Source organism: Ranitomeya variabilis, chromosome 6 (genome assembly GCF_051348905.1).
Source record: "Ranitomeya variabilis isolate aRanVar5 chromosome 6, aRanVar5.hap1, whole genome shotgun sequence".
Lineage (NCBI taxonomy): Eukaryota > Metazoa > Chordata > Amphibia > Anura > Dendrobatidae > Ranitomeya > Ranitomeya variabilis.
This window is the reverse complement of record NC_135237.1, coordinates 158,635,865-158,662,871: the sequence shown is the minus strand read 5'-3', so window position 1 is coordinate 158,662,871 and position 27,007 is coordinate 158,635,865. Positions and strand designations below refer to the sequence as shown.

Sequence of the window (27,007 nt, the reverse complement as noted above, 5' to 3'; positions counted from 1 at the left end):
CGCCGGAGGTGCCAGCATTCTAGGGGCTTATTTCAGCCGGGTCCCTGAACACACGCTCACGTGACCACACTGGCGCAAAGCACATAACAAAGAACAATACTAGCGCATGGCCGTGCGGCCATGCGATCCTTAAATAGTTGCAGCACGTACAGGACCTTCCTAGAAGGACCAATGAGAGGTTGCCACAGAGCGTGAGCACCTACAGGACCTTCCTGAAGGACCAATGGCCTCAGCTGCAGTATCTGATCATGTTACCCTCGATCTCCACTGAGAGATCTTACTCTGGGCATGCTCAGAACGAGAAAAGCAGGACTTAGTCCCAGAAGCGTCTGCTCGCCGCCGCCCAGCACTGACTTCAATGGCAGAAGCAGGAAAAGCAGCATTAACTCTTTGTACAGAGTCAGACCGAGCGAGACGCTGGGACCGACGTCTCCGCCGAGCAGGCTCCACTGCGGCAGGAGAAGAATGGGAGACCTCAGTGAAGATGGCCCGAGACTCCCCCCGTGCAGAGGTGGGAACTCGACCCCCAACAGACATGACAAAAAAATACTTATTAAAAGTTGCTGTTACAATATTAGGCTTGTCATGTCCATGTCCAGGTTATCTGGAAGTTAACACTAGACGTGTATTACTTAACAGCTCAATCAAGGGGTGCTAAACTGGGTAAATGTTTCCTAGCGGTCCCAAGAACTGGATTACTGTAAACAACTGAGAATTGAACATGTAAGTCTTCATCACAGTGGATCACCAGAGATTACATTTAGGCCCTCCCCTGCAATAGACCATCAGTGAAATTATCATGAACCCAGTACCATTTAGACTTTGAATTGGGATATCACTTGAATTGCAGTTTTGCGTGGGATATAAATATCAGTGATTCGTGTGCACTATGTAGTCTGATTATTTGGATACTGTATGGGGATATTAATTGTCAAACATTGGATCCTATTTTGTTTCTTGTCCAACCTTTACAAAATTGTTTCTGTATACTAACCAGTATTATAATGCATACAATATCATTGTTATTTAATTATCTGGCAAAAAAAAAAGTGGCAAGGGATTTATTATTTATGGGTTGAATCACAAAAAAGTTATCAAACCCTTTCTAGCACCATGACGAAACTGTATGTCACAGTGAGGGTGGGTGTGTATGAAGCAGGCTCAGAAGCTATGCTCAAACCATACCGAGCAGATGCCCGCTGTGATACACAGCCGACATCTGCCTGCAACAGCAGTGACTAGCATGAGCCCTCATCGCTATTGTACAACCATTTAAATGATGCTGTTAATCAGTCATCAGTATTTAAATGGTGGGATCACTCAATCACCATGTCCCATTGGCCCTCTGCTAAGCGATAGCTACCGGGGGGGCAGAGGGGGCCATTGCCCCTTGCCCGGAGCTCAGAGGGGGCCCACCCGGAGCTACGCGCAGCGTGCCAATACAGTTACATTCTGCGGCAGAGCAGGGAGAATCAATCTCCCTGCTCTGCCGCCTGCTCGCTATGGGGTCCCTGAGCAGACAGGGGCCCGGTGCCAGCAGTGGGCCCCCCGCCCCCTTAACCGCAAGGTCAGCTGTTTCGGCATTTAGCCAATACAGCTGACCGCATTGATAAGAGAAGGAGCGCTACGCTCCTCCCTTCATCCCCCTATCAGCGTGACGTCACCGACGCCGACACTGACAGGGGGCGCGATGACGTCACCACCCGGCGCCTGCTGTCAGGAGATGAGCGGGAGCTCGGAGCACCGCTGGAACAAGGAGGAAGAGAGGTGAGTTTTTTTTATGGGGGCTGCCTTATACTGCAGGGTCTGCATATGGGGGTACTGTCTTATACTAAAAAGAGGAGAAGCCAGCACTGCTTATGGTCAGGACACAATACATAAGGTGCACATGCACATACTAAATTCTATCTGTATTTCAAATATGAGACATTTAGCAAACAATTGATCAATTCTTTGAGCTACCCCGCCACTTCACGGCATACTCATAAAAAAGGAAAGACCACATTAAATAACATTACCATAACATGCAAGCTGTACCTGGAGCATTTCAGAATCACTCCCCTGGTGCCAGGAAAGGCAAGCGCAGGTAAAGGCCGATCAGATCCTGTGCGGACATTTCAGATCTGGCTTCCACACTGCCGAACCACAGGACCAAAGTTAAAGGGTGAGACAGGCTGAGACACAGGTGCACAATTAACTAGAGCCTGAGGCAGGGCAGGGCTGCTGTGTGTGTGAACAGCAGCCTATCAATCACAATGAACACAGAAAGAAAGGCGTACCTAACCCAGCGTGCGCGGCAACAGTGGTGGTCAGCCACATACCAATGTAAAAAACAAAAAAGAGGAGAAGCCAGCACTGCTTATGGTCAGGACACAATACCTAAGGTGCACATGCACATACTAAATTCTATCTGTATTTCAAATATGAGACATTTAGCAAACAATTGATCAATTCTTTGAGCTACCCCGCCACTTCACGGCATACTCATAATGGGGCAATCCTACTCTACGTATTTTATTTACATTGTGCCATTACGGCCTCCTAAATGTATTAAGAGTGAGAATAAAAAAAAAAGGAAATGTGTCCAGCATATTGCCCCCAGTTTGTCCAGCATATTGCCCCCAGTGTGTCCAGCATATTGCCCCCAGTGTCCAGTATATTGCCCCCAGTGTGTCAAGCAATCTGCCCCAGTTTGTCCAGCATATTGCCCCCAGTGTGTCCAGCATATTGCCCCCAGTGTGTCCAGTATATTGTCCCCAGTGTCTCCAGCATATTGCCCTCAGTGTGTCCAGCAATCTACCCCCAGTGTGTCCAGCATATTGCCCCCAGTGTGTCCAGCATATTGCCCCCAGTTTGTCCAGCATATTGCCCCCAGTGTGTCCAGCATATTGCCCCCAGTGTCCAGCATATTGCCCCCAGTGTGTCAAGCAATCTGCCCCAGTTTGTCCAGCATATTGCCTTCAGTGTGTCCAGCATTCTGCCCCCAGTGTGTCCAGCATATTGCCCCCAGTTTGTCCAGCATATTGCCCCCAGTGTCCAGCATATTGCCCCCAGTGTCCAGCATACTGGCCCGGGCCCCCCGGATTGCCGTGCACACTCGCCGGCGACTGACAATGACGTCAGACATCGGCGAAGTGCGCGCTGCGGCTGATGTCAGCTGCCCGCACGTCAATAGCATTAAACTGCCGCAGCGCCGGTAGGGGCCTGGTGAGCAGATGAGACGGGGCCCGATGCAGGCCCCCTCTGCCCACTGGGCCCATACACCAGTCAGGGCAGTAATGCCCTGATGGCGGCGTGCAATCTGAGCGGTAGCCCAGGGCCTCCCCACACCACTGGGCCCTGGGCTACCGCCCAGATTGACCCTATTATAATCCGCCCCTGGACGGGTTATATAATTTTAAAAACTATGCAATGAAAACAAAAAACAAATACATAACATTTTAAATCACCCCGCTTTTCCCAGTTGAAAGATAAACATAATAAAAACCACGTGGTATATTCATGTTTGCAAAAGTCCAATTTATCAAAATATAAAAGTATTTAAACTAGCTAAAAAGAAAAAAAAATTGAAACACAAAATTTGCATTTTTTTGGTTGCTGCACTTCAAGAAAAAAAATGACCTGATAGTGTTGAGATCAAGACTCTGTGGGGACCATATCATCACTTCCATGACTCCTTGTTCTTCATCATGCTGTAGATAGTTCTTAGTGATATTGGCTGCATGTTTGGTGTCATCCGGTTGCAAAATAAATTTGCCCCAATTTGTCAGCAATAAGGACATCATTAATCTTAGCTAAATTCCCATCTCCAAACTTGAAGGAACCTCCACCATGCTTCACTTTTGCCTGCAGACATTCATTATTTGTGTTGTTCTCCAGCCCTTCAGAGAACAAGCTGCCTTTTATTGCAGTCAAATATGTCACTTTGTGACTCATCGGTCCCGAACATCTGCTGACATTTACGCGCACCCCAGTTCCTATATTTTCTTGCATAGTTGAGTCATTGCTTCCATATTTAAAGTATGGTTGTTGGCTGAAATTCTTCCATGAAGGTCACTTCTCTCCAGACTTCTCTAGGGACTAGATGGGCATCGTTGGGTCCCACTGGTGGCACAGTACTGTAGGTCAAAATGTATGAAACTGTTTAAAAGAAACACAGTTGTACCAGTTCATAGAAAGCAATAATAAATCAGCTTTATATTGTACTCTGCTCTGGTAAAGTGAAAGCTGCTCTGTGCTTGGTTGCTTTTTCGATTTCATAAATCTAGCCTATTATTTCTGCTTTCTATAAGACATTAGCAGCATAGGAGGTGAGACTAGCAAAAGCTGCATCACATAGGCGATAAGTAAAATAATCAATACAGCTATTATAATCTAGAATGTGCTAATATCTTATATTACTTGTTATATGCCACCTATATACCGGCTTTATAAAATCATGTTTTGTTAAATAACATTCTGAACCTGCCTGGCGCCCTTACTAAGACCCCCACTGCCACGAGGAAATTAACTTTATTCCCCTCTGGCAGCATTCAGCGTTCAGTCATGGGGCAGTGCCGCTGCAGGTTCAGTCCTCGCTCTGTGTAGAGTAACATAGTAACATAGTAACATTGTTATTAAGGTTGAAGGAAGACCTTAAGTCCATCTAGTTCAACCCATAGCCTAACCTAACATGCCCTAACATGTTGATTCAGAGGAAGGCAAAAAAAAACCATGTGGCAAACAGTAAGCTTCACATTGGGGGAAAAAATTCCTTCCCGACTTCACATACGGCAATCAGACTAGTTCCCTGGATCAACGCCCTATCAAGGAATCTAGTGTATATAACCTGTAACATTATACTTTTCAAGAAAGGCATCCAGTCCCCTCTTAAATTTAAATAATGAATCACTCATTACAACATCATACGGCAGAGAGTTCCATAGTCTCACTGCTCTTACAGTAAAGAATCCGCGTCTGTTATTATGCTTAAACCTTCTTTCCTCCAGACGTAGAGGATGCCCCCTTGTCCCTGTCTCAGGTCTATGATTAAAAAGATCATCAGAAAGGTCTTTGTACTGTCCCCTCATATACTTATACATTAACATAAGATCACCCATTAGTCTTCGTTTTTCCAAACTAAATAGCCCCAAGTGTAATAACCTATCTTGGTATTGCAGACCCCCCCAGTCCTCTAATAACCTTGGTCACTCTTCTCTGCACCCACTCTAGTTCAGCTATGTCTTTCTTATACACCGGAGACCAGAACTGTACACAGTATTCTAAGTGTGGTCGAACTAGTGACTTGTATAGCGGTAAAATTATGTTCTCCTCATGAGCATCTATGCCTCTTTTAATACATCCCATTATTTTATTTGCCTTTGTAGCAGCTGCCTGACACTGGCCACTGAATATGAGTTTGTCATCCACCCATACACCCAGGTCTTTTTCATTGACAGTTTTGCCCATTGTTTTACAATTAAGCACATAATTATACATCTTATTTCTTCTGCCCAAGTGCATGACCTTACATTTATCCCCATTAAAGCTCATTTGCCATTTATCAGCCCAAGCTTCTAGTTTACATAAATCATCCTGTAATATAAAATTGTCCTCCTCTGTATTGTTACCCTGCAGAGTTTAGTGTCATCTGCAAATATGTAAATTCTGCTCTGTTTGCCCCCTACAAGGTCATTAATAAATATGTTAAAAATAAGCAGGCCTAATACTGACCCCTGTGGTACCCCACTGCTAACCGCGACCCAGTCCGAGTCTGCTCCATTAATTACCACCCTTTGTTTCCTATCCCTGAGCCAGTTCTTAACCCACTTACACATATTTTCCCCGACCCCCATTGTTCTCATTTTATTTATCAACCTTTTGTGTGGCACCGTATCAATAGCTTTTGAAAGTCCATATACACTACATCCACTGCATTTCCTTGGTCCAGTCCGGAACTTCAACTTACCTTTTTCCCCTCTGGCAGCATTCAGCGTTCAGTCATGGGGGCAGTGCGGCTGCAGTTTCAGTCCCCGCTCTGTGTACAGAGAGTGGCGGCTGTAACCGCGACCCGGCACTGACTGACAGCCAAATGTAATTGATGGACTGCTGTCAGTCAGTGCAGGGGGCGTGGTTGCAGCCGGCGCTCTCTGTACACAGAACGGGGACTGAACACGTGCTGGTGCTGCCCCCATGACTTAACACCGAATGTTTCTGGGGGAAATCAAGTTAAAGTGAACCTGTCACCCCCAAAATCGATGGTGAGGTAAGATCACCGTCATCAGGGGCTTATCTACAGCATTCTGTAATGCTGTAGATAAGCCGCCGATGTTACGCATGTTTTCAGGCACATAATAGCTATTCTGATCAGCTGTCTTGTGCCCCTAACAGCCACAGGTGGAATCGTGATCCACTGTTAAAGCCCCATTTCTCAAAATATAAAAATAATTAATCTGATGGGTAAACGGTGTAACGAGAAAAAAAAAATCAAATCACCAGAATTATGTTTTTTTTTGTTGCCACAACATTGCAATAAAAAGCAATAACAGATTATCAAAACATTGTATCTACCCCAAAGTGCCCACACCCAGCCCAAGATCCTGAAAAAAAGTGGAGACGCTACAGGTCTCGGAGTATGGCGCTTTTTTTTTTTCTGATGATCTTTTTAATCATAGACCTGAGACAGGGACAAGGGGATATCCTCTACGTCTGGAGGAAAGAAGGTTTAAGCATAATAACAGACGCGGATTCTTTACTGTAATAGCAGTGAGACTATGGAACTCTCTGCCGTATGATGTTGTAATGAGTGATTCATTAATTAAATTTAAGAGGGGACTGGATACCTTTCTGGAAAAGTATAATGCTTTTATAATGCGTTGATCCAGGGAACTCGTCTGATTGCCGTATGTGGAGTCGGGAAGGAATTTTTTTCCCCAATGTGGAGCTTACTTTTTGCCACTTGTTTTTTTTTGCCTTCCTCTGGATCAACATGTTAGGGCATGTTAGGTTAGGCTATGGGTTGAACTAGATGGACTTAAAGTCTTCCTTCAACCTTAATAACTATGTAAAATTTGAAGTATTTTTTCACTACTTAAATAAAAAAGAATCTATACATGTTTGGTATCTGCAAACTCATAATGACCTGGAAAATCATAATGTCAGGTCAGTTTTAGCATGTAGTGAACATGGTAAAAAAAAAAAAAAAAAAACAATTGTGGAATTGCACTTTTTTTGCAATATCACTGCACTTGGATTTTTTTCCCCATTTTCCAGTACACTACCTGGTAAAATCAATGGTGTAATTCAAAAGCACACGTCATCTAGCAAAAACCAAGCCCTCACACGACCATATTGATGGAAAAATAAAAAAACTATGGTTCTGTGCAGATGGGGAGCAAAGAACAAAAACGGAAAATCCCAAGGTGTTAAAGGGGTTAAGCTACAGTATTGTCCACAGTATTGCTGGACATCTAAATAAGACAATCACCTGCAGGAAATACCAGCAGGGCGAAGGTATATAATGCCGCACCCGAAAGGTGATAGGGCAGACAAATGAGTAAATGCAAACACCTGCTACTCTAAAAAGACTGAACCAAGGATAACAGAAACTAAACACCCAGAGAAAAGGTGTATCTGCTGTGGTGTGGCGGACAGGCGCTGATCACAAAGCACAGGCTAAAGGGTTTGATCCCAGAACCATGACAGGATGCACTGCAATTGCTGTATACATCATATGGAATACACTGAGACACTGCAGCATATACATTAGTGACTGAAATGTTCTGTCACTGGTCTATGACTGGCTGCCATTAAATAGAAGGAAGGTCAATATGATGAAAGGGGAAGAAGAAATCAGCATGACTAACAACCCAGACATGACACCTCAATTAAAACCGGTACACAGAACACAGAAGTCATGTGGAGGATTTAGGATTTGGAGGGAATGGAACATTTCATCTGGTGTTAAAACGTTATACCCCAAGCAGTGCCATGATTGTCTTCTGTGTTGATTTGAGCTGACTGCCAGGCTTGCATTTCGTACACTAGAATGTCCTGAAGAGCTTATGCAGAGCAGGGTGATCATCAGACGTGAACAGATCATGTAAACCAAGGTCACACAGTAAACTGGACATGATTCAGGGCCTATAGATGCTATTTTTGTCTAAAGGCCCCGTCTCACATAGCGAGATCGCTAGCGAGATCGCTGCTGAGTCACAAGTTTTGTGACGCAACAGCGACCTCAGTAGCGATCTCGCTATGTGTGACACGTACCAGCGACCCGGCCCCTGCTGCGAGATCGCTGTTCGTGTTGGAACGGCCTGGGCCGTTTTTTGATCGTTGAGGTCCCGCTGACATCGCTGAATCGGTGTGTGTGACACCGATCCAGCGATGTCTTCACTGGTAACCAGGGTAAACATCGGGTTACTAAGCGCAGGGCCGCGCTTAGTAACCCGATGTTTACCCTGGTTACCAGCGTAAATGTAAAAAAAAAAAAAACAGTACATACTCACCATCTGATGTCCGTCAGGTCCCTTGCCGTCTGCTTCCCACACTGACTGAGCGCCGCAAAGTGAAAGTGAAAGTACAGCACAGCGGTGACGTCACCGCTGCGCTCTGCTCTCACTGTACGGCCGGATCTCAGTCACAGCAGGAAGCAGACGGCAAGGGACCTGACGGACATCAGATGGTGAGTATGTACTGTTTGTTTTTTTGGTAACCAGGGTAAACATCGGGTTACTAAGCGCGGCCCTGCGCTTAGTAACCCGATGTTTACCCTTGTTACCCGGGTGCTGCAGGGGGACTTCGGCATCGTTGAAGACAGTTTCAACGATGCCGAAGTCGTTCCCCTGATCGCTGGTCGCTGGAGAGAGCTGTCTGTGTGACAGCTCCCCAGCGACCACACAGCGACAAAACAGCAACGCTGCAGCGATCAGCATCGTTGTCTGTATCGCTGCAGCGTCGCTGTGTGTGACGGGGCCTTAAGTGCAGTTAATCTCCTTCCTTTCCAGCCTCTGTGCTGAACAATAGTAATTTTCTGTTGTTATAAAACATCTCAGTACAATACACATGAGTAAAACTGTAGATTAGACTGATCATGAAGCAGAACCAAAAATAGCCATAGGATACCATTCACATGACAGAGGCCAAAAGAGAGTCTTTGACTGTCATCAGTATATATATATTTGTATGTAAACTTTAAAGTTGACCTGACAGGAAATACATGCTGCCCGATCCATGGGCCGCATGCATCAGAGATCGGCTGTGGTATTGCAGCTCTCAAAGTTCTACTCTGAAATGTTGCATCAATCAGTGAAAACATATTTAGTAAAGCCGGACGAGGACTATGCATCTTGGATGACTAGTTGAAAGTAGGTCTTTGTGGCTTCTTCATGCCTCTCTCCCAATGAAAAAACTGTTCAATAATGTTCTTTAATTTATGAACTGCTCCTCAATATTTGTTTTGAATATACAGTATGCCACTCTTTCTGACTCAGACCCTACTGAGCTGTTATGAAGTATTTTATGAGTATGCTCTAAGGGTAACAATGCAAAATCTTTATCAGCATCACTGCTTATCATACTGGCATGGCGGCTCTAATGTGGATCCAGCTGTCAGTCAGTGCAGGGGGCATGCTTACAGTCATCGCTCTCTATGCACCAAGCAGTGACTGAAACCGTGCAGGTTGCACCCCCATGACTGGAAGAGTCAATCTGCCGGGGGGATAAAGTTCATTTCTCCAGGGCAGTGTGCTTTTCAGGGTAGCAGTAACACGGTGTTAGAATACCATTAACCTCCAGGTTAACTATATCTGCAGTTTAATGGCATTATTTTAAATAACAGGTTCCCTTAATGCTGCGCTGTATTAGTTATAATCACACTCAGCTCGGCATTGAGATCAGAACAGCAGAGAGCGGCCGTTACATATCACATTGATAACTCCCCCATTTATTAAAACTAATCTCTGGAGGCAGATCCTCATGCAAATCTGTGTCCTGCCCATAGTCCTGAACAGCTCATTTACATATAAGAAAAACATGGTTTTCTCTAGAATAATACATATTTTATTCAGCTTCCTATGACCTGCATACCCATATAGGTGGTTTTGAAAGGTTAATCCTAATTACAGATTCCCTTTAAATCAAGGCCATGAAATGTGGTGTGAACGTGGCCTTAACCTGCCAGTGATTATGAACAAGAGCAGAATGATTTCTGATCACAGCTTATAAGGTGGACCATTTAATGTGCACTATAACTAACTAGTAAAACAGTTATAGGTTATACGTCTGATCAATGCATATGGTTTTTATACTTTGAGGTATATTAATATTGTTTTCTGATAAGCAAAGTTTTGGAAATGAGCGGTGATGGAACGAGTACTTCATTACTAAGTTTGCAAACAAGTCACGGCACCGCATGTTTACACGGGGGCGACATCCTCAGGTTTGGATGTCAGCACAAATGGAGCAGAAGCAAATGTTGGTATATCTGAGATGAAGAGCAAGTGCCCTGTAAATATGATTGTAAAGCTCAAAGTGTTTGATAATTATTTTGACAGCTGCCTAAAATATCCGAAGGCCTCTGTGCCAAACTGACGATTTGTATCCGCCGTGCTCATCCAAGATATGCCGTGAATGTATCAATATGAGTACAACAAACAGGATTATTTCAATTCACTCATATCTATATAAACACCAGCAGAAATATCCAAGTGACTGCCAGAAACAGATTTCAAGGCATGAAAACATCTACTGTGTGCTGGAGAGTGGGACATAAACCTTGTGATTTAGGTTTCCTTTATACTTACTGGGTTTTTTGCGGGCCGTTATTGCGGGCCTTTTTTACATGCCGTATTGCCGCAATTTTCATGGTCTGCCGCAATAACGGACAGCAAAAAAGTGCGGATCGCCGTTTTTCGGGTTCCTAATACTATTGCAAAAGCATTGAGAAAAAAACGGCGTTCCGCAAAACCGGAAGTCACAGTGCACCACAAAAACAACCTTCCGTTGTTTTTGCGGCCCCATTGATTTTCAATGGGGGCCATGTCCATAAGCCGTGAAAAAGATTGAGCAGGCTCGATCTTTTTTCACAGCCGTAAATGCGGCCCTCACGGCCATATGGTGCACGGCGCACCGTGAAATTATTGCGGCCCCATAGAAATCTATTGGGGCTGCAAAACAACGGTATGTGAAAAAGAAGCCTTGGCCCTTAGGGCTATACGATCATGAGAAAAAGTAAGTACACCCCATGTGAATTCTATGGTTTTATGTATCAGGACTTAATGGAAAAAATCTGGTTCTTAGAAGATCTTAAAATTAGATAACTACAACCTCTGATGCAACACATGACAAATTACAACGTGCCATTATTTGTCCATTAGTGATTGCAGGATGATCTTGTGTGGAGAGGACTCAGGAACTGACCTAAATCCACATGCGGCAGATACCGACTAAATTACATGTGTCTAAGAGCAGCGGCCAGAGCTGAGCTCCGATTGCTGCTGTTAAACATTTAAACGCCACTTTCTGTGACAGCGGCATTTAAATAGAAGGTGCACTGCTGCTCACACATACTGGTTCCCATTTGCCCCCATTGTGGGGAACTGATTGGTTACAATAGCAGCTAGGGTGTTACTGCCATCTTGGTACTCCAGTGAAGCTCCTTTGTAAGCTGAGCTCCATAGGAGATATTCACGATATACTATGGCATTGCAGCATATAAGTGTATCCAAATTGATGAATTGAGAATTTTGAGAATGAATGATCAGTCCTGGCAGAGAAAGAGGCAAATTACTCTTACAAGATATATTACCAAGTTTCTTATTTCCATATGTACTATTGTTTTATGAAATAACAATTGAAATGATGATTGCTCTTTTTAATTCAACAATAGAATAAAAAATGTAAATGTACATTTATTTAAAAAAAATATAAAAATTTGAATCTCTCCTCTTTCCCCTCATTAAAAATTAAGACATTTGAAAAATTGTATAAATTGAACATATTTGGTATCACCACGTCTGTAAAAGTCTGGTTTATCAAAATAAAAAAAATAATTACCCCATATGGTAAAAGCAATAACGAGGAGAAAAATAAATATAAAGCCATTAAAATGTCACATTTACAAATTGATATTAATAAACCTGTTCGCTCCCCACCCAGAATACAATTCCTCACACAGATCAATTGAGGGAAAAATCACAATTTTATGAATGTTGACAAATAGTGATCAAAATTGATTTTTTTACAAAATTCTGAATATTTTTTTCACCACTTAAATAAAATAAAATCTATTTAAGTTTGGTATTTCTGTAACTGTACTGGATTGGAGAATAAAGTATCAAAGTTATATTTACCACATGCACATTGTAAAGACAAAACCTAAATCATCAGTTGCATTTTTTTTCATCATTTCACTGTAGTGTGATTTTTTTTCCTGTTTTTTTATAACATTGTATGTTAAAATAAATGCAAAACTACAATTGGCTATGCTGACAAATACAAAAGAGTTATGCCTTTTGAATAAAGGGGTAAAAAAAAAACACTTAAATTAAAAATTGTCTGGTCCTTAAGGGGCTAATGGGTAGGAGATGCTAAGAAATGTTTTTCTTCATACAAGAAAAAGAAATGACACAAGGATTCTACAAACTGATCCATAAATGGGCCTAGTACACTGACAAAAACATGGGCCGCTTTGCACCTGTGAGAAAAAATCTGATGTGTAAGACTGACTGGTTCTACAGGAATTGTGGCTCAGTCTTCTGTACAAGTTGCTTAAAGGAGTGGTCTGAAGGCAAATTAATTTTGCTACTAACTCCCTATCTATTTAGTCCCATAATCCAAGCTATTTTCTAATATGCTTGCTTTAAAAATTCCCTTTATATTGTGGGACTAAATAGATAGGGAGTTAGAAGCAAAATTACTTTGCCTTCAGACCACCCCTTTAAGTTCATTGAGGTTTGTGGGTACTGGTTTATACACAGTCCTCTTAAGTTCTTAAACATCATTTCGATTCATTTTCTTTTCATTTTCAGCCATTTTGATGTAGAATTGCTGTTGTGCTTGGGATCATGCCTAGGGTATTGAAAATGTCTATGTCATTATTAAATAACAACATAATGCTGAGTGAGTGATGATGGAATATATCTGGCCACAGCAGCCTTTATTAAAGACAAGTATATGAATAAGAATAAAACACCATTCATTTTCTGAGGAGATCCTGGATGGACCACCAACACTGGACAGTGCTGAACATAACAATCCACAGTCGCACTACTCCAACTCGGGGTTGATAAACCGTCATACACACAATAATGAGGGTTCACCATACATCCGATGGGACCATGGATGGGACCTCCTCACCTGACTGCTATGACATAAATATAGTGTAACACAACAATCCCTCACCCACCGGAGTTTGGCCATTACCAACCAAACTTAAGAGAAGGGCAGGTGGGCGGGATGTTACCTGGTCCTGTGTCTTGAATGGTAGTCGCAGTCCCAGGATCCTCTTCTTCATATAAGGTGCCCTGAGATACTCCACCCAAATAACATAACTAACCAATTCTGGCTCAAAACCACCCTATGTAGCCTGACCTCTGACCCACCTCCTCTAACTGACCGCCTTATGGTGTACTTGCAAGACTAGTAGTTAGCCCTACTACTTTCAAACCCCTGTCATGTCCGAGCCTACTGTAGCTGCGCCCATTCCAGCCCTATCTTTTTCAGGTGCATGACTCAATCTCAGACAAGCTTTAGCTTTTGAATAGATGACCTCACATATTTCTCTAGCTTACTTGCTATGCGGTGGAGTTCTTGGTTGACTATACTACGGCAAGGTATAGCCAGGTCCTACTTCTATAAAACAATCATCACCCTTCCACTAATGTGCTTGACAGTGGGCATTAGGTGTTTGTGCTGACATGCTGTGTTTGGTTTTTGCCAAACATGGCACAGGGCATTTTGGTCAAATAGCTATGATTTGGTCTTGTCTGTCCAAAGGACATTGTTCTGAAGGTCTTGTAACTTGTTCAGATGTAAGTTTGCAAATTATAGCCATGCTGCCATGGGGTTTTTTTTTAGGAATAAGAGGCATTCTTCTGGCAACCTTTCCAAACAAGCTATACTTGTAAAGATAACAATCAACATGCTAAAACCATTAGTTTCTCTAAACATTGCATGGTCTAACATTGGGTTGAATTTGCTGGAACATACACTCCTGGGAAGATTGTCAACTCTATTGAATGTTCCACTTCTGAATATTCTTTCTTGCTGTAGAATGATGCACTCTAAATTATTTGGAAATTACCTTCTAACCCTTCCCAGATTGATGGACAATATAAATTGCTTCTCTGAGATCATTGCTGATGTACTTCCCCCTTTGCATTGTGTTAACACACCTGAATGCTGTAGACCAGCACCTACCAAAACTTCTGCTTTTATAGAAATGCTCACACTTGCCAATGAACAATTATTCAAACACACTTGTTTAGTAACATCTGGTTGCTACTTACCCTCTTAATTTCTATAAGAATCAGCAAGGGTTTATCATTTTTTCATACACTGATTTTACATTTTGTCCTAGTTTTTGGTAAATAAATAATGACACTTTGAAATTTATCATGTGTTGTTGTCAATCTAAGGTTGCATTTGCCTAATTTTAAGATATTAGATTTTTTTTTAATTATTTCCTGATATGTACAGTATAACCATACAATTCAAAGGGGGTGTACTTTTTTCTTCTCATGACTGTATACAAACTTACAACATAATTTGTTTAAAGTTGTTGTGAAATGTTATATAAATAATGTTTAAGTGGGGTTGTGCGCAATTATAAAACATGGCTCTAGATCTGTCTATGGATTGTGTCTGGTATTGCGTATCTGTTCTATTGAAGTGAATGGGGGCAAGCTGTGGTTCCACACATAGCCTGTGGATAGGTACAACGTTATTTTGGAAGGAAGCAGCCATGTATTTCTGGTACACATGCTAAACTAAGTAAATAAAAGGCTATGAAAACGACAGCCTGATGATATTACGCACAAGCTCGCTAAGGCAGGAACATGGCCACTTTCTCTGCATATTTCTAGGTTTGGGTGTTATGTGAAGATGTATATCATTACAATAAACATACCGAGCTAAATCATAATCTGAATACTTTGTTTGTGTGCATATAACTAATGGTTTGTGAGTCTGCAAGCAGATATATAAGTAAGAAATCACAGTTATAAAGCATTCCGGTAGAATGTAGAAGCATCAGAAATTCAAGCCTTGCCTCAACTAATGGCAGAGTATGGTACAGTACTATCAATCCATAGTGATGGAGTCTAGAGGGATAGCACTAATGGAAACTAATATGTTATCGACACCAATCTCACACCATCTTTTCTTTATAGATCTTTAAAAGCATTAACAGCGAAGATGCATCGCACGGCCAAGGCAGCCGCAGGCTCATCAGTTTTACATTATCAGGTAAACTTTTGATATTGTACTTCATGCTGTGCTAATTGTGAAATTGTCTGTGCATTGAGTGATATAACGATGATACTATGTTAATCAGAGCAATGGTTATGTATGTGTCTGTTTATATATTTTTTAATGATTATAAATAGGAGCTGCTTACTGGCAGTCCAGCCATATACATCAGATTATTGTCCTAATGATCCAACTCAGTGCAGCCAAACATATATTCTTGTTCCTTGTAGAAAGAACAGATGAGTATGAGGCAGTAGGGTTTAACTGGGACGGGCATTTTTTTTTAAAGGGGTGGCAACTAGGGTATAGGTTACAGCAGTCTGAAAATGAGAGAACAATCTTGGCAGTTGCGCATGGTATGTAGGCAAAGAGCTTGTCAGTTACACGTCTGAGCCGAGTCATAGAGCTTGGCTCTTACCAACAGCAACAGTCCCTTAATGCGGCTCACAGGTAGAAGGTAGGCTCGATCACTGATATATGTAACACTCTAATCCAATAGCGTCTCAGCTTGTACTCCCCAACATTGAAGCAATAGACCAAAAATGCTCCACAATCACTTGTATTCTCCAGGGCCACAACAATGCTCTCTGAATTGCAGCAGTAGTATAGACTACAACGTGGCTTAGGTGGTAGATTTTCAGATCCCTGTCTGGTCTCAGGATCACTATATTATATTGTATTATGTTATATAGCAGAGCTTTCCACTGTCCCCATCTAACTTCATTATCAGTATGTCTTTGGAGTGTGGGAGGAAACCTGAGTACCTAGAGGAAACCTACGGAAACACGGGGAGAACATACAAACTCCTGGTAGATGTTGTCCCTGGTGGGAGTTGAACCCAGAACCCCAGCACTGCAAAGAAACAGTGCTAACCACTGGGGCACCGTGCTGCCCCTACATCCTTAAAAGCACCATACAGCAAATAAACATGGCTTTATATTTAAATATGCATGGAAAACAGCATTAAACAGCACACATTTACATGCATCGCATAGCATGGCATAATGACTAAATATACAGTGAGGAAAAAAAGTATTAAGTCAGCCACCAATTGTGCAAGTTCTCCAAATCCAGAAAATCACCTTTTGTGATTTGGCAAGATTTATTTAGCAAATTATGGTGGAAAATAAGTATTTGGTCATTAACAAAAGTTCATCTCAATATTATGTTATATATCCTTTGCTGGCAATGACAGAGGTCAAACGTTTTCTGTAAGTCTTCACAAGGTTGCCACACACTGTTGGTGGTATGTTGGCCCATTCCTCCATGCAGATCTCCTCTAGAGCGGTGATGTTTTGGGCCTGTCGCTGGGCAACACGGACTTTCAACTCCCTCTAAAGGTTTTCTATGCGGTTCAGATCTGAAGACTGGCTTGGCCACTCCAGGACCTTCATATGCTTCTTACAAATCGACTCCTTCGTTGCCTTGGCGGTGTGCTTGGGACCATTATCATGCTGAAAGATCCACCCACGTTTCATCTTCAATGCCCTTGCTGATGGAAGGAGGTTTGCACTCAAAATCTCACGATACATGGCCCCATTCATTCTTTCATGTACACGGATCAGCCGTTCCGGTCCCTTTGCAGAGAAACAGCCCTAAAGCTTGATGTTGCCACCCCCGTGCTTCACAGTAGGTATGGTGTTCTTTGGATGCAACTCAGCATTCTGTCTCATCCAAACACGACAAATTTTGTTTCTACTAAACAGTTCTACTTTGGTTTCATCCGACCATATGACATTCTCTCAACACTCTTCTGGATAATCAAAATTCTCTCTAGCAAACTTCAGATGGGCCTGGACATGTACTGGCTTAAGCAGGGGGACACGTCTGGCACTGCAGGATCTGAGTCCCTGGCGGCGTAATGTGTTACTGATGGTAGCTTTTGTTACGGTGATCCCAGATCTATGCAGGTCATTCACTTTGTCCCCCCGTGTGGTTCTGGGATTTTTTCTCACCATTCATGTGATCATTTTGACTCCACGGGCTGAGATCTTGCATTGAACCACAGATCAATAGAAATTAACAGTGGTCTTATATGTCTTCCATTTTCTTCTTATTGCTACCACAGTTGATTTCATCACACCAAGCTGCTTGCCTATTGCAGATTCAGTTTCTTGTGTCCTTCGACAGCTCTTTGGTCATCACCATAGCGGAGTTTGGAGTGTGACTGTTTGAGGCTGTGGACAGGTGTCTTTTATACTGATAACAAGTTCAAACAGGTGCCATTACTACAGATAATGAGTGGAGGACAGAGGAGCCTCTTAAAGAAGAAATTACAGGCCCGTGAGAGCCAGAAATATTGCATGTTTTTTAGGCGACCAAATACTTATTTTGCACCATAATTTGCAAAATAAATCTTGCCAGATCAGACAAGGTGTTTTTCTGGATTTGTTTTCTTATTTTGACTCTCATAGTTGTGGTCTACCTATGATGTCAATTACAGGCCTCTCTCATCTTTTTACTAATTTTTTTCCCCACAGTAAATGAGCAAAAATGAGTTATTTCACTAGCGATCGCCAGTTCCAAAAAATATTTGTAGGAAAGTGGTCTCTTCATTACAAGTGTATGTAAAATGAGCCATGCACATTAGATCATTATTGAATCCCATCATAGTGGCAAAATCTGTCAACCTTATATCACAATATCTTTCCAAATAAAACAATATAAACCATTGTTACAAAATTAAAGAGCTTTCCAAATTCACAACACAGGCAAATGCCAATATTGGGGGAAGGATCTCTCATTGCCTAAAATGGCGTTAATAAAGTGCTTTTTTTATTAATTACCAAATTTTGGGAAGGGCTTAAAGGGCCAGGATCCCCCTCCTGCACCTGATTGTGTCGAGTCTGCACATTCTGTGCTGCACTCTTCTTTCATGAGAAGTGCTCTGCCATAATGTGCACATACTTGGCTTCCCATGACATTCATGGATCAATTTAATCACCCGCTGGGTGATCAGTGCTATTTTCAAATCTAGGTGATCTAGATGAGGGATTTTATTCCTGCTCCTGTTTCGTTGTAAGAACTTAAACATTGACGGTCTATCCAGTGTCCATCAGTTGGGTTATGACACCTGCCAATCATCACAAGAGTCACATTCTCCCACCAGCGTCACATTCTCTTCCTTGTTTACACAGGAACAGAGGCAATGTGGGTACAGTATGTGTGCTTGTCTTAGGTACTGAAATTTATCCCAATCATTTGTATGGGACTGAATATGATAAGTTGCACTATTAGCCACTTTATTTAAAGGGGATGCATTCCCATTCTTGTTTGGATCCTAATGGTAGACAGTCAGTGTTTAAGTTAAAAAGAACCCCTTTAATGATGAATCATGTTCTTATGTCAATATTATTTTATAAATATGCTAAATAAAGACTATGGTTGATAAAGTATAGCAATTTTATACATATATGAAATTATGGGGGCCTCTTAAGTCCCCCTAGAGAGATGATATTGGATTGCTGATGGATGATCTTTTTGTTCTCTGGGACACATAGTAAGCCTCTGCCAGAACAGGCTGGCAGTGGCTTTCTCATAGAAAGCACAAGAGCATTCTGCGGAGCTTAGCGTTCCTGTGCATGGGAGACTCTCTTGAGAGATAGTTGTCAGCTATCTAATGTATATTGGGGGAGCTTATCTTTATATCACCTATTAGGTGGTTGAAAATGACCCCAAATTTTGGCACAAGGTGTCCAATATTAAGCCACAACCAATTTCATATTAGTCCCTGCACCTTTCCTGATAAGCCATTCCCCTTTGTGTGACATAAAAAGTGTCTTACTCACAGAATAAATATGATACTTCAACATAATTCTGGCACATTTTAGTCAGGATATATTTGATTGGCAGAACGTGAACCCCAGTAGTTGTATATGTGTTCTGACGCGCACACTTACTCTGCCTACTTTTCCATTACAATTCTTGAACTGTCTCCTTTTGATATTTGCCAAATTAAGGATAGGATCAACCTTTTTTCCTGCTCTTTTACTCACACTTATTTATACACTAACATAATTCATTTAAGCGTTTTTATGTAAACTCGGACTGAAAATGTTCACATAGAATGATTTTAAACACTAAAATTATATTGTCAGTTTTTTAAGGTAACAACAACAACAACATTGTTAGATGAAGCCTACACATCCCGCATGGTAATAACACAAGTACAGAAATATACAGACAACTCTACGAGCTACATTGTAGTGTTTCATTCATTTACGCAAGTCTGCGTCAATGGGCTCTGAGTCATATTCAGCTTATTTCTGTCACTGACTGAAAGTTCCTTGTTAAAAGGAAGTGCTTCATTCATAGTATAGTCAGAAATGTGAACAAGGTGACAAGGTGGAAGAAGATCAATCCATACGACAGACTTAGATTTCCTGTCACAGTCAGGTATTGTGGACATGTTCAATATATTCTGCTAGAATAATTCATGTGGGTAGTGTGAGTGTCTAATGTACTGCCAGTAATCATGTACATACCCTAGAGGCCTAGCTAAAGAGTCCTAGACCCTGGTGTACCGGGACACGAGATAATGGACAGGTTTATATATAAAAAAGGACAGGGTGATTGTGGTCTGCCTAGTGAGAAGATGGTGGTGGAAATTGTGTAGCAACACTTACACGGGCTGATGAAGAAAGCACAGTTTTAACCTCAAAGAGGCACAAGCATATGGCTTATACTTTTGGGGGTACTGCAATAACAACGCTTGGCAGTTGCAGTGTACCATCTCTGGTCATACACACTCTTTCTGCAAGTGGCAGCTTCTTTCCCATACATTATCTCAACAGTTTCCACCTTGCTAGAGAGGTTATGTAGATTTATGAAACAATACCTTGAATTTTGGTTTAACATAGGTGCATCTGCACTTAGTAGGGACATGGTGTCACGCTGGTGGGTGTGGACCCACTTCACCACAGACAGGGGAGAGCCTGGAGGGGTGTATCTAAGTCACCATTTGGTTCTTCACTAGAGATCCTGTTGATGTGGTTAGACTTTAGGACAGACCCTTGAACCATAGCAGCTGGAAAATAGCTGTCCACAGGAAATAGCTGTCCCTACCCCAAGCCTTGGAACAAAAAAGAAAATTTCCAGCCACATGCCCAAATGCTAAACGGGCACATTTCCAGGCCGCAGGCCATGGAAATGTTGCCATAGAGGCTTGCAGACATGGAGGATTTACACCAACTCATGGCGGCAGCCTTCCCTCAGTACTCGGTCCCCAGCCACCACTATTTCTCTTGAATTGGTGTCCCCACCTTGTACCAGCACATGTGCCCATACCAACACACTTACTGGCATTCTCCACTTAATGACCGACACGTAAACAAGCTATTGTGGCCAGGGACACTACATTACCCTGATGGCACAGTGGGTGAACACTGTGGAAGCTGGTGCTGAGTCCCACCCTGGCACGGCACATGTGCTACCGATGCCGAGAATTGCTGGCCCTACTTCTATCAGGGTTTTCTCCACCTCCCACTCCAGTTTCTGTACCCCTTCTGCTCTTCCTCATCCTCCATCTCTGATGTGTTATCTCAGAGCAGAGCACATCGACCACATCAGCTGGAAACTGAAAGCTCTGCAGCACTGCCTCAGCGGAGCTGCAAAAGACTCTGCTGAAGCTAATTTGTCTAGGAGACAAACCGCGAAAATCGAAAGAGTTATTGAAAGGAATAACAGACCTGACATATCTGTGTCTCTCAATGCTGAATCTACAACCAGGCATGGTCATGTATCATAATGGCCATGACCTGATCGCAGCTGTGAAGTTTGGCAAGCTCGCACATGTTCCATGCTTGGTCCACATGCTCAACTTGGTAGTTCAGCCGTTTCTGAAAACCTACCCAATTTTGTCAGAGCTTCTGGTCAAGGTATGCCACATCAGCACCCATTTCCACAAGTCTACAGGTGCCGCCGCTCTGGCAGTGCTGAAGCATCGCATGGCAGTGCCAGCTTACCAATTCATGTGCGACATCACTAGGTTCTGGAACTCCACACTGCACATGTTCACAAGACTTTGTGAGCAGCAGAGGCCAGTTGTGGAATACTGGCTCTAACACGCCTGTTGGTATTCTGATCAGCCTCCACCCATAATAACTGAAGAGTGGGCATGGATGTCTGACATTTGTGTGGTTCTCCAAGATTTGAGGACTCCACAAAGATGGTGAGTGGCGATCATGCGTATCTGTGCCTACTAAAACAGTCGCTGCTCACAGCTAAACATGAAGCTTTGCATGCGGACCAGGTGGAGGTGGAGGAAGACATGAGATGAGGAGATACTACACAGCCCAGCCTCATCTCATCTGCTCAGAGCAGATTGTGTAACAATGTGGAGGTGGAGGATGAGTAAGTGGAGGAGAAACAGGAGCTGGTTACTAGCGCAACAAAGGCTAGTATCTCTCCTACGTGGATGGTTGAGGATGGGAAGGGAATGAGGAGGAAGAGAGGAAATAGAAGGAGATGGAGAGTCATCATCATGGTGGAAACAGGGAAGGGTTAGCTGTATGGACCTTGGCAAATATGGCCAACTTTATGTACCGCTGCCTTTCCCGTGACTCTCGTGTTATACTCATCTTGAGCAAAACAAAGAGTACTGGTTGGTCACCCTGCTGGACAAACGCTACAAGGAGAACCTTGCATCTTTCCTTCCTGAGGCGGAGGATAGGTCTACTAAAATGGTGCTATACCAAAAGGCCATTGTGGAAAATATGTTGAAAATATTCCCATCAGACAACGCTTGTGGAAGGTTACAAGCTTCCTTTCCCAATCAAGGAGGAGAGGCAAAAATATGTTGAAAAAATTCCCATCAGACAACGCTAGTGGAAGGTTACAAGCTTCCTTTCGTAATCAAGGAGGAGAGGCAAGGGAGACACACATCAAGTACAGCAGAGGCAGGGGTACACACTGTCAAAGGCCTGGGCCAATTTCATGACACCCTCTCAGTATCCAGGCCCTGATGACCGGGTATTTTTGACATGGAGGGAAACGTTTTTAAAGATGGTCAAGCAGTACCTGGCCTATAAAACCAGAGTACTCCCTAATTCCTCTGCGACCTTCAACTATTGAGTCTCAGAGCTGGACACCTGTAATGAGCTGTTCTTCTATACTTTGTTGTGCTGCCCTGCTGCTAGCATCTTGTCTGAGTGGGTTATTAGTGCTGCCGAGGGTGCTTTCACCTGTCAAAAGAACATGCTGACAGGCTCACACTGATAAAAATGAACAAAGCCTAGTTTAGCCCTGACTTTTCCACACTGCCAGATGATAGCAGCACATAAAGTGTTTTAAATATTCAATATTTGAATGTGGCCCTCCACTTTTTGCCTTTAAGGATGTATGGTTGACCCTGTCACGACTTGGTTGGCAGATGACCCATGACCACTCCCACCTCAGATGCGTCAACTTCGACGATAAAAGGTTGAGTGACGTCAGGCTGTATGAGGAACGGTGCAGATGCAAAACACCTCTTCAAGGTATCAAATGCCTCCCTAGCTGGACTAAACCACTTGGAAAAGTCCGTCCTCTTCCTAGTCATATCTGTCAGAGGTTTGGCTACTACCAAAAAGTTTTTGATAAGCTTATTTTAGTAGTTGGCGAAACCTAAGAACCTTTATAACACCTTCAAATCCTCAGGACGATCACAATCCAGTACCACCCAAATGTTCGCCGGATCCATGTGAATGGACGATAACCCATATCCTAGAAAAGGGATCTCCTCAACTGAGAACATACATTTCTCCGGTTTGACAAATATTTATAGTTAATTACTTCAGAGAGCATGGCCCCTACCTGAAAATGTAAACCTTGGATGATTTGAGTAAAATACCCCTGTCTCAAGGGGGCAGAGTCTATGGCGATTATGGGTATGGGTCTGGACAGAGTATGTGGATTGAGCCCCCGAACCTGGACGAACCTAGCATCAATCAAGTTAAACTCCGTCCCACTGTTCAGAAATACATACACAACAATGTTAATTTCACCCAGGTGAATCTCAGCTGGCAGAAAAAATTGTGTCCTACCCATAGAGGTGATAAGAACACCCAGGTTGCTAACCTCCCTGCAACCCGGGCCTAAGGTTTTCCGGCGGTTGTTTTACTGCGAGGTCTGTAAGGACACCTGCCCACAAAATGGCTCTTTTACCGCAATAGAAACACACTCCCCTTTGTGCCGAACAACAGACTGTTTTCTAGGAAGAAATGCCGCACCCACCTGCATGGGTTCCTCAGATGTCTCAGACTCCATCTCCCATGGCCCAGGACATCCCACACATTGGGATGTCTCTCTATGTCTCTGGCGAAGACGGCGATCAACCCAGATAGCCAGAGATATGGCCTCCTCAAGGGAAACTGGAATCTCATACAGGGCTAAGGCATTCTTTACCCTTACTAATAGCCCCTCACAGAACAGGCTACGGAGTGCAGGGTCATTCCACTTAGTGTCTGTTGACCACCCCCAAAACTCAGAGCAATACTCCTTTGCCGGCCCTTCTCCCTGCTGGAGCTGATGCAGTGTGGACTCGGCCAAGGAAATGCGATCGAGGTAGTCAAAAATAAGATCTAGCACCAGAAAAAATTCCTGTCTGAAGTGATTGGATGTCAGACGGGAGAGAAAATGCCCATGCTTGGGGGTCTCCCTGAAGGTGTGAGATTATTATCCCCACACGTTGCTCCTCTGTCCCTGAGAAAACAGGATGTAACCTAAAGTACAGTTTACAGGCCTCCCTGAAAACAACAAACTTGTCACGCCCCCCAGAGAACCTGTCAGGCAAAGCAATCTTGGACTCCACTACGGTTTGCCTGGGAGACATGATTCCTACACCCGTTGTATTAGAGTACTGCAAAACAACAGTGCGTAGATCTGCTGCCTCAAGACTGAGCTGGTGCAGATGCCCTGTGAGAGCTATAATAGGATCCAAAATGGATCAAAAAATGGTTTCGGTCAGAGCTAATGTCACAACTCGATTGGCTGGTGACCCTGGACCAGAGGCTCCTACCCTGTCCCTAACAATAAGGGGCTCCCTAGCTCACCCTATTCCCCAGGGTACTTCTGAAGATGAAGATGCCGGGACCACAACCTTGCCTTATTTCCTGTATCCGCCCTCCACCTGTTCTCTTCCCCCACCCAGGGAAGAGGGGATCAATCATGCACCCCAGTACACCAACCAGACAAACAAGGCAAAATGAACAAGGGCCACTGAAAATACCCAGCATACAAATATCCACTCACATATAACAGAGGAATGCACCGGGGAGTGGAGGGAGGGAAAAAAAAAACAAATAAAGAGGAGGAAAGGGAATAATCACACTTACCAACCCAAACAAAATTCACAGATAAATCCACCAAACTCCTTATATAACCTCCAAACAACTCTCCTCCAAGCCATGCAGCAGAAGCTAGCTCTGATGATGTGTTTCAGTCAGGACCCAGATTATATAGGGGATAGAAGTTGTTAATCATGGTCAGCTGAGATCTCACACTCCAGACTGCGGTCTTATGGCTCCTCTCTGTTGCAGTACCCCCGTGACAGACCCTAGTTAGAATTTTTTTCTGGCTTTGCACTATTTGCACATACTTTATGAGTGTAAAAGTACCACAACAACACTTTCTTAATTTTTTATGTGGCCCTCCAGTTGGTGCTTTTAGGGGTGCATGGATGACCAGCCTTAGAATTTTTTCTGGCTTTGCACTGTGTGAACAGCATTTATGAGTGTAGAAATACCACAATGACACTTTTTTATTTTTTATTAGGCTCTCTAGTTGGTGCCTTCAAGGGTATTTGGATGACCCTCCTTAGAATTTTTTTCTGGCATTGCCCTGTGTGCACAGCCTTTATTAGTGTAGAGGTACCACAACTACACTGTCTTTATATTTTAATGAGACCCTCCATTTGGTGCCTACAAGGGTGTATGGATGACCCTCCTTAGAATTTTTTTTCTGCCTTTGCACTATGTGCAGATCTTTTATGAGTGTAGAAGTACCACAACTACACTTGCTTAATATTTGAATGAGGCACTCCAGTGCAACATTTTCACTGCCTCCCAGACCTCCTTCTATGGTCTGCTGGAAAAATGCTTGGATTTCCTATTGAATTCCATTATACTTGTTACTTGAAATAAGCATCTGAGCATTAGGAGTTGCTCTGTTCAAGTAATGAGCATCTGAGCACTTTAGTGCTCGCTCATCTCTAGTAATAAGCAATAAACTGCCAATGAGCATGTTTTTACAAGCACTATCTGACAATATCCATTTACCCTTTAACTTAATATTTTCAATGGTATGTGATATGATAAATGTTAAGTAATGGTTTGCTGTATCATTAAATCCCGCAGCTGCATTTCCATCACTTTTTTCAACAAATGCAAAATTTTCACATACACTAATATTAATATGTATGATTGTGATTATCCTAATAGTTTTGTAAAAGTTCTTTTATATTTTCCATGCCACATTATTTTTCAATTTTTTGCATTTTTAGACTTCCAAGCTTTGGGTTTAAAGAAAGGGATGTTCTTCAATCCAGACCCATATCTGAAAATCTCTATCCAGCCTGGAAAACACAGCATCTTTCCTGCGCTCCCTCACCATGGCCAAGAGAAAAGATCAAAAATTATATGCAACACAGTCAATCCGGTTTGGAAAAGAGAGGTATGTGACTTCATGAAAGAGAAGAAAATACTGCTTTCCTTGTAAGATATGAAGGGTAATGGCTGAGATCAAGTGCAACTGAATATGGCTTCAAGAAGTCCAAGGATGTAGTAAATCTCCTATTAATGGAAAAGGTTTTTGCTACCTCATCTGAGTGCAGTATGATGTTGGCAAAGGCACCCTGAATCCAACGATGCATCACTTAGTTTATTGGGTGCCACAGTTCTGATACAATCAGAGTTTTTAGTTTTAGCAATGGAGCAGAGCTGTGAAAGCTAACCCCGCCCACACCAGGCTCTCTAATTACATTGGCTGTAGACATTGAGCTGCTTATGACGGGAGGGGTGGAGTCGGACTTGCAAGCAGAGCCATCTAGTCACAGCAATGATAATCACCAGGTGATAAAACCTTCAGTGTAAATAAACAACACCACACAGCCGGACATGTGACTTATTAGTTGAATTCTGTGATTTAACCCCTACCTCATTCTGTCATCAGATTACATAGCAAAAACCTGCTGACAGATTCCCTCAAAGCCCACTCCAGCAATTTTTTTTTTAATATAATTTCTGGACTGGTGACACTAATGTAAGTTCTCTGCCCCCAGTATTCTTACCAGCCGCTGTCTTCATCTGTTCTCTTACTGCTCCGGTTGTCTTCTACACTTTGTGATCTGTTGGATCGCTCCAGTGATCGCTGGGTGAGCCGGAGATCACTTCTCAATGCAAGTGTATGAACACCAGAATGAGCCTCTCATAGACTTACACTGGGAGCTTGTGAGTCCTATCTCTGACTTCTGGTCAGTCAGAAGTTGCAGTCACAATATGGCAGATCGGGACCGGACCGGCACTGGGTATAGCTGAAGACAGCGGCTGGTAAGTATATACCTATGGTCAGGGAACTTACATTA

General features: G+C 42.9%; 1 protein-coding gene across 3 annotated transcripts in view; it reads left to right on the top strand.

Moving 5' to 3' along the window:
* Positions 1-27,007, top strand: part of HECW1 (HECT, C2 and WW domain containing E3 ubiquitin protein ligase 1) — a 414,968-nt gene that overhangs the window by 248,966 nt on the left and 138,995 nt on the right. For all 3 annotated transcript variants that reach the window (XM_077269169.1, XM_077269167.1, XM_077269168.1), the window contains 2 exons: positions 15,372-15,447; positions 25,928-26,097. In XM_077269169.1, the coding sequence (XP_077125284.1) occupies positions 15,372-15,447; positions 25,928-26,097 (246 nt within the window). The remainder of the gene's footprint in view (positions 1-15,371; positions 15,448-25,927; positions 26,098-27,007) is intronic.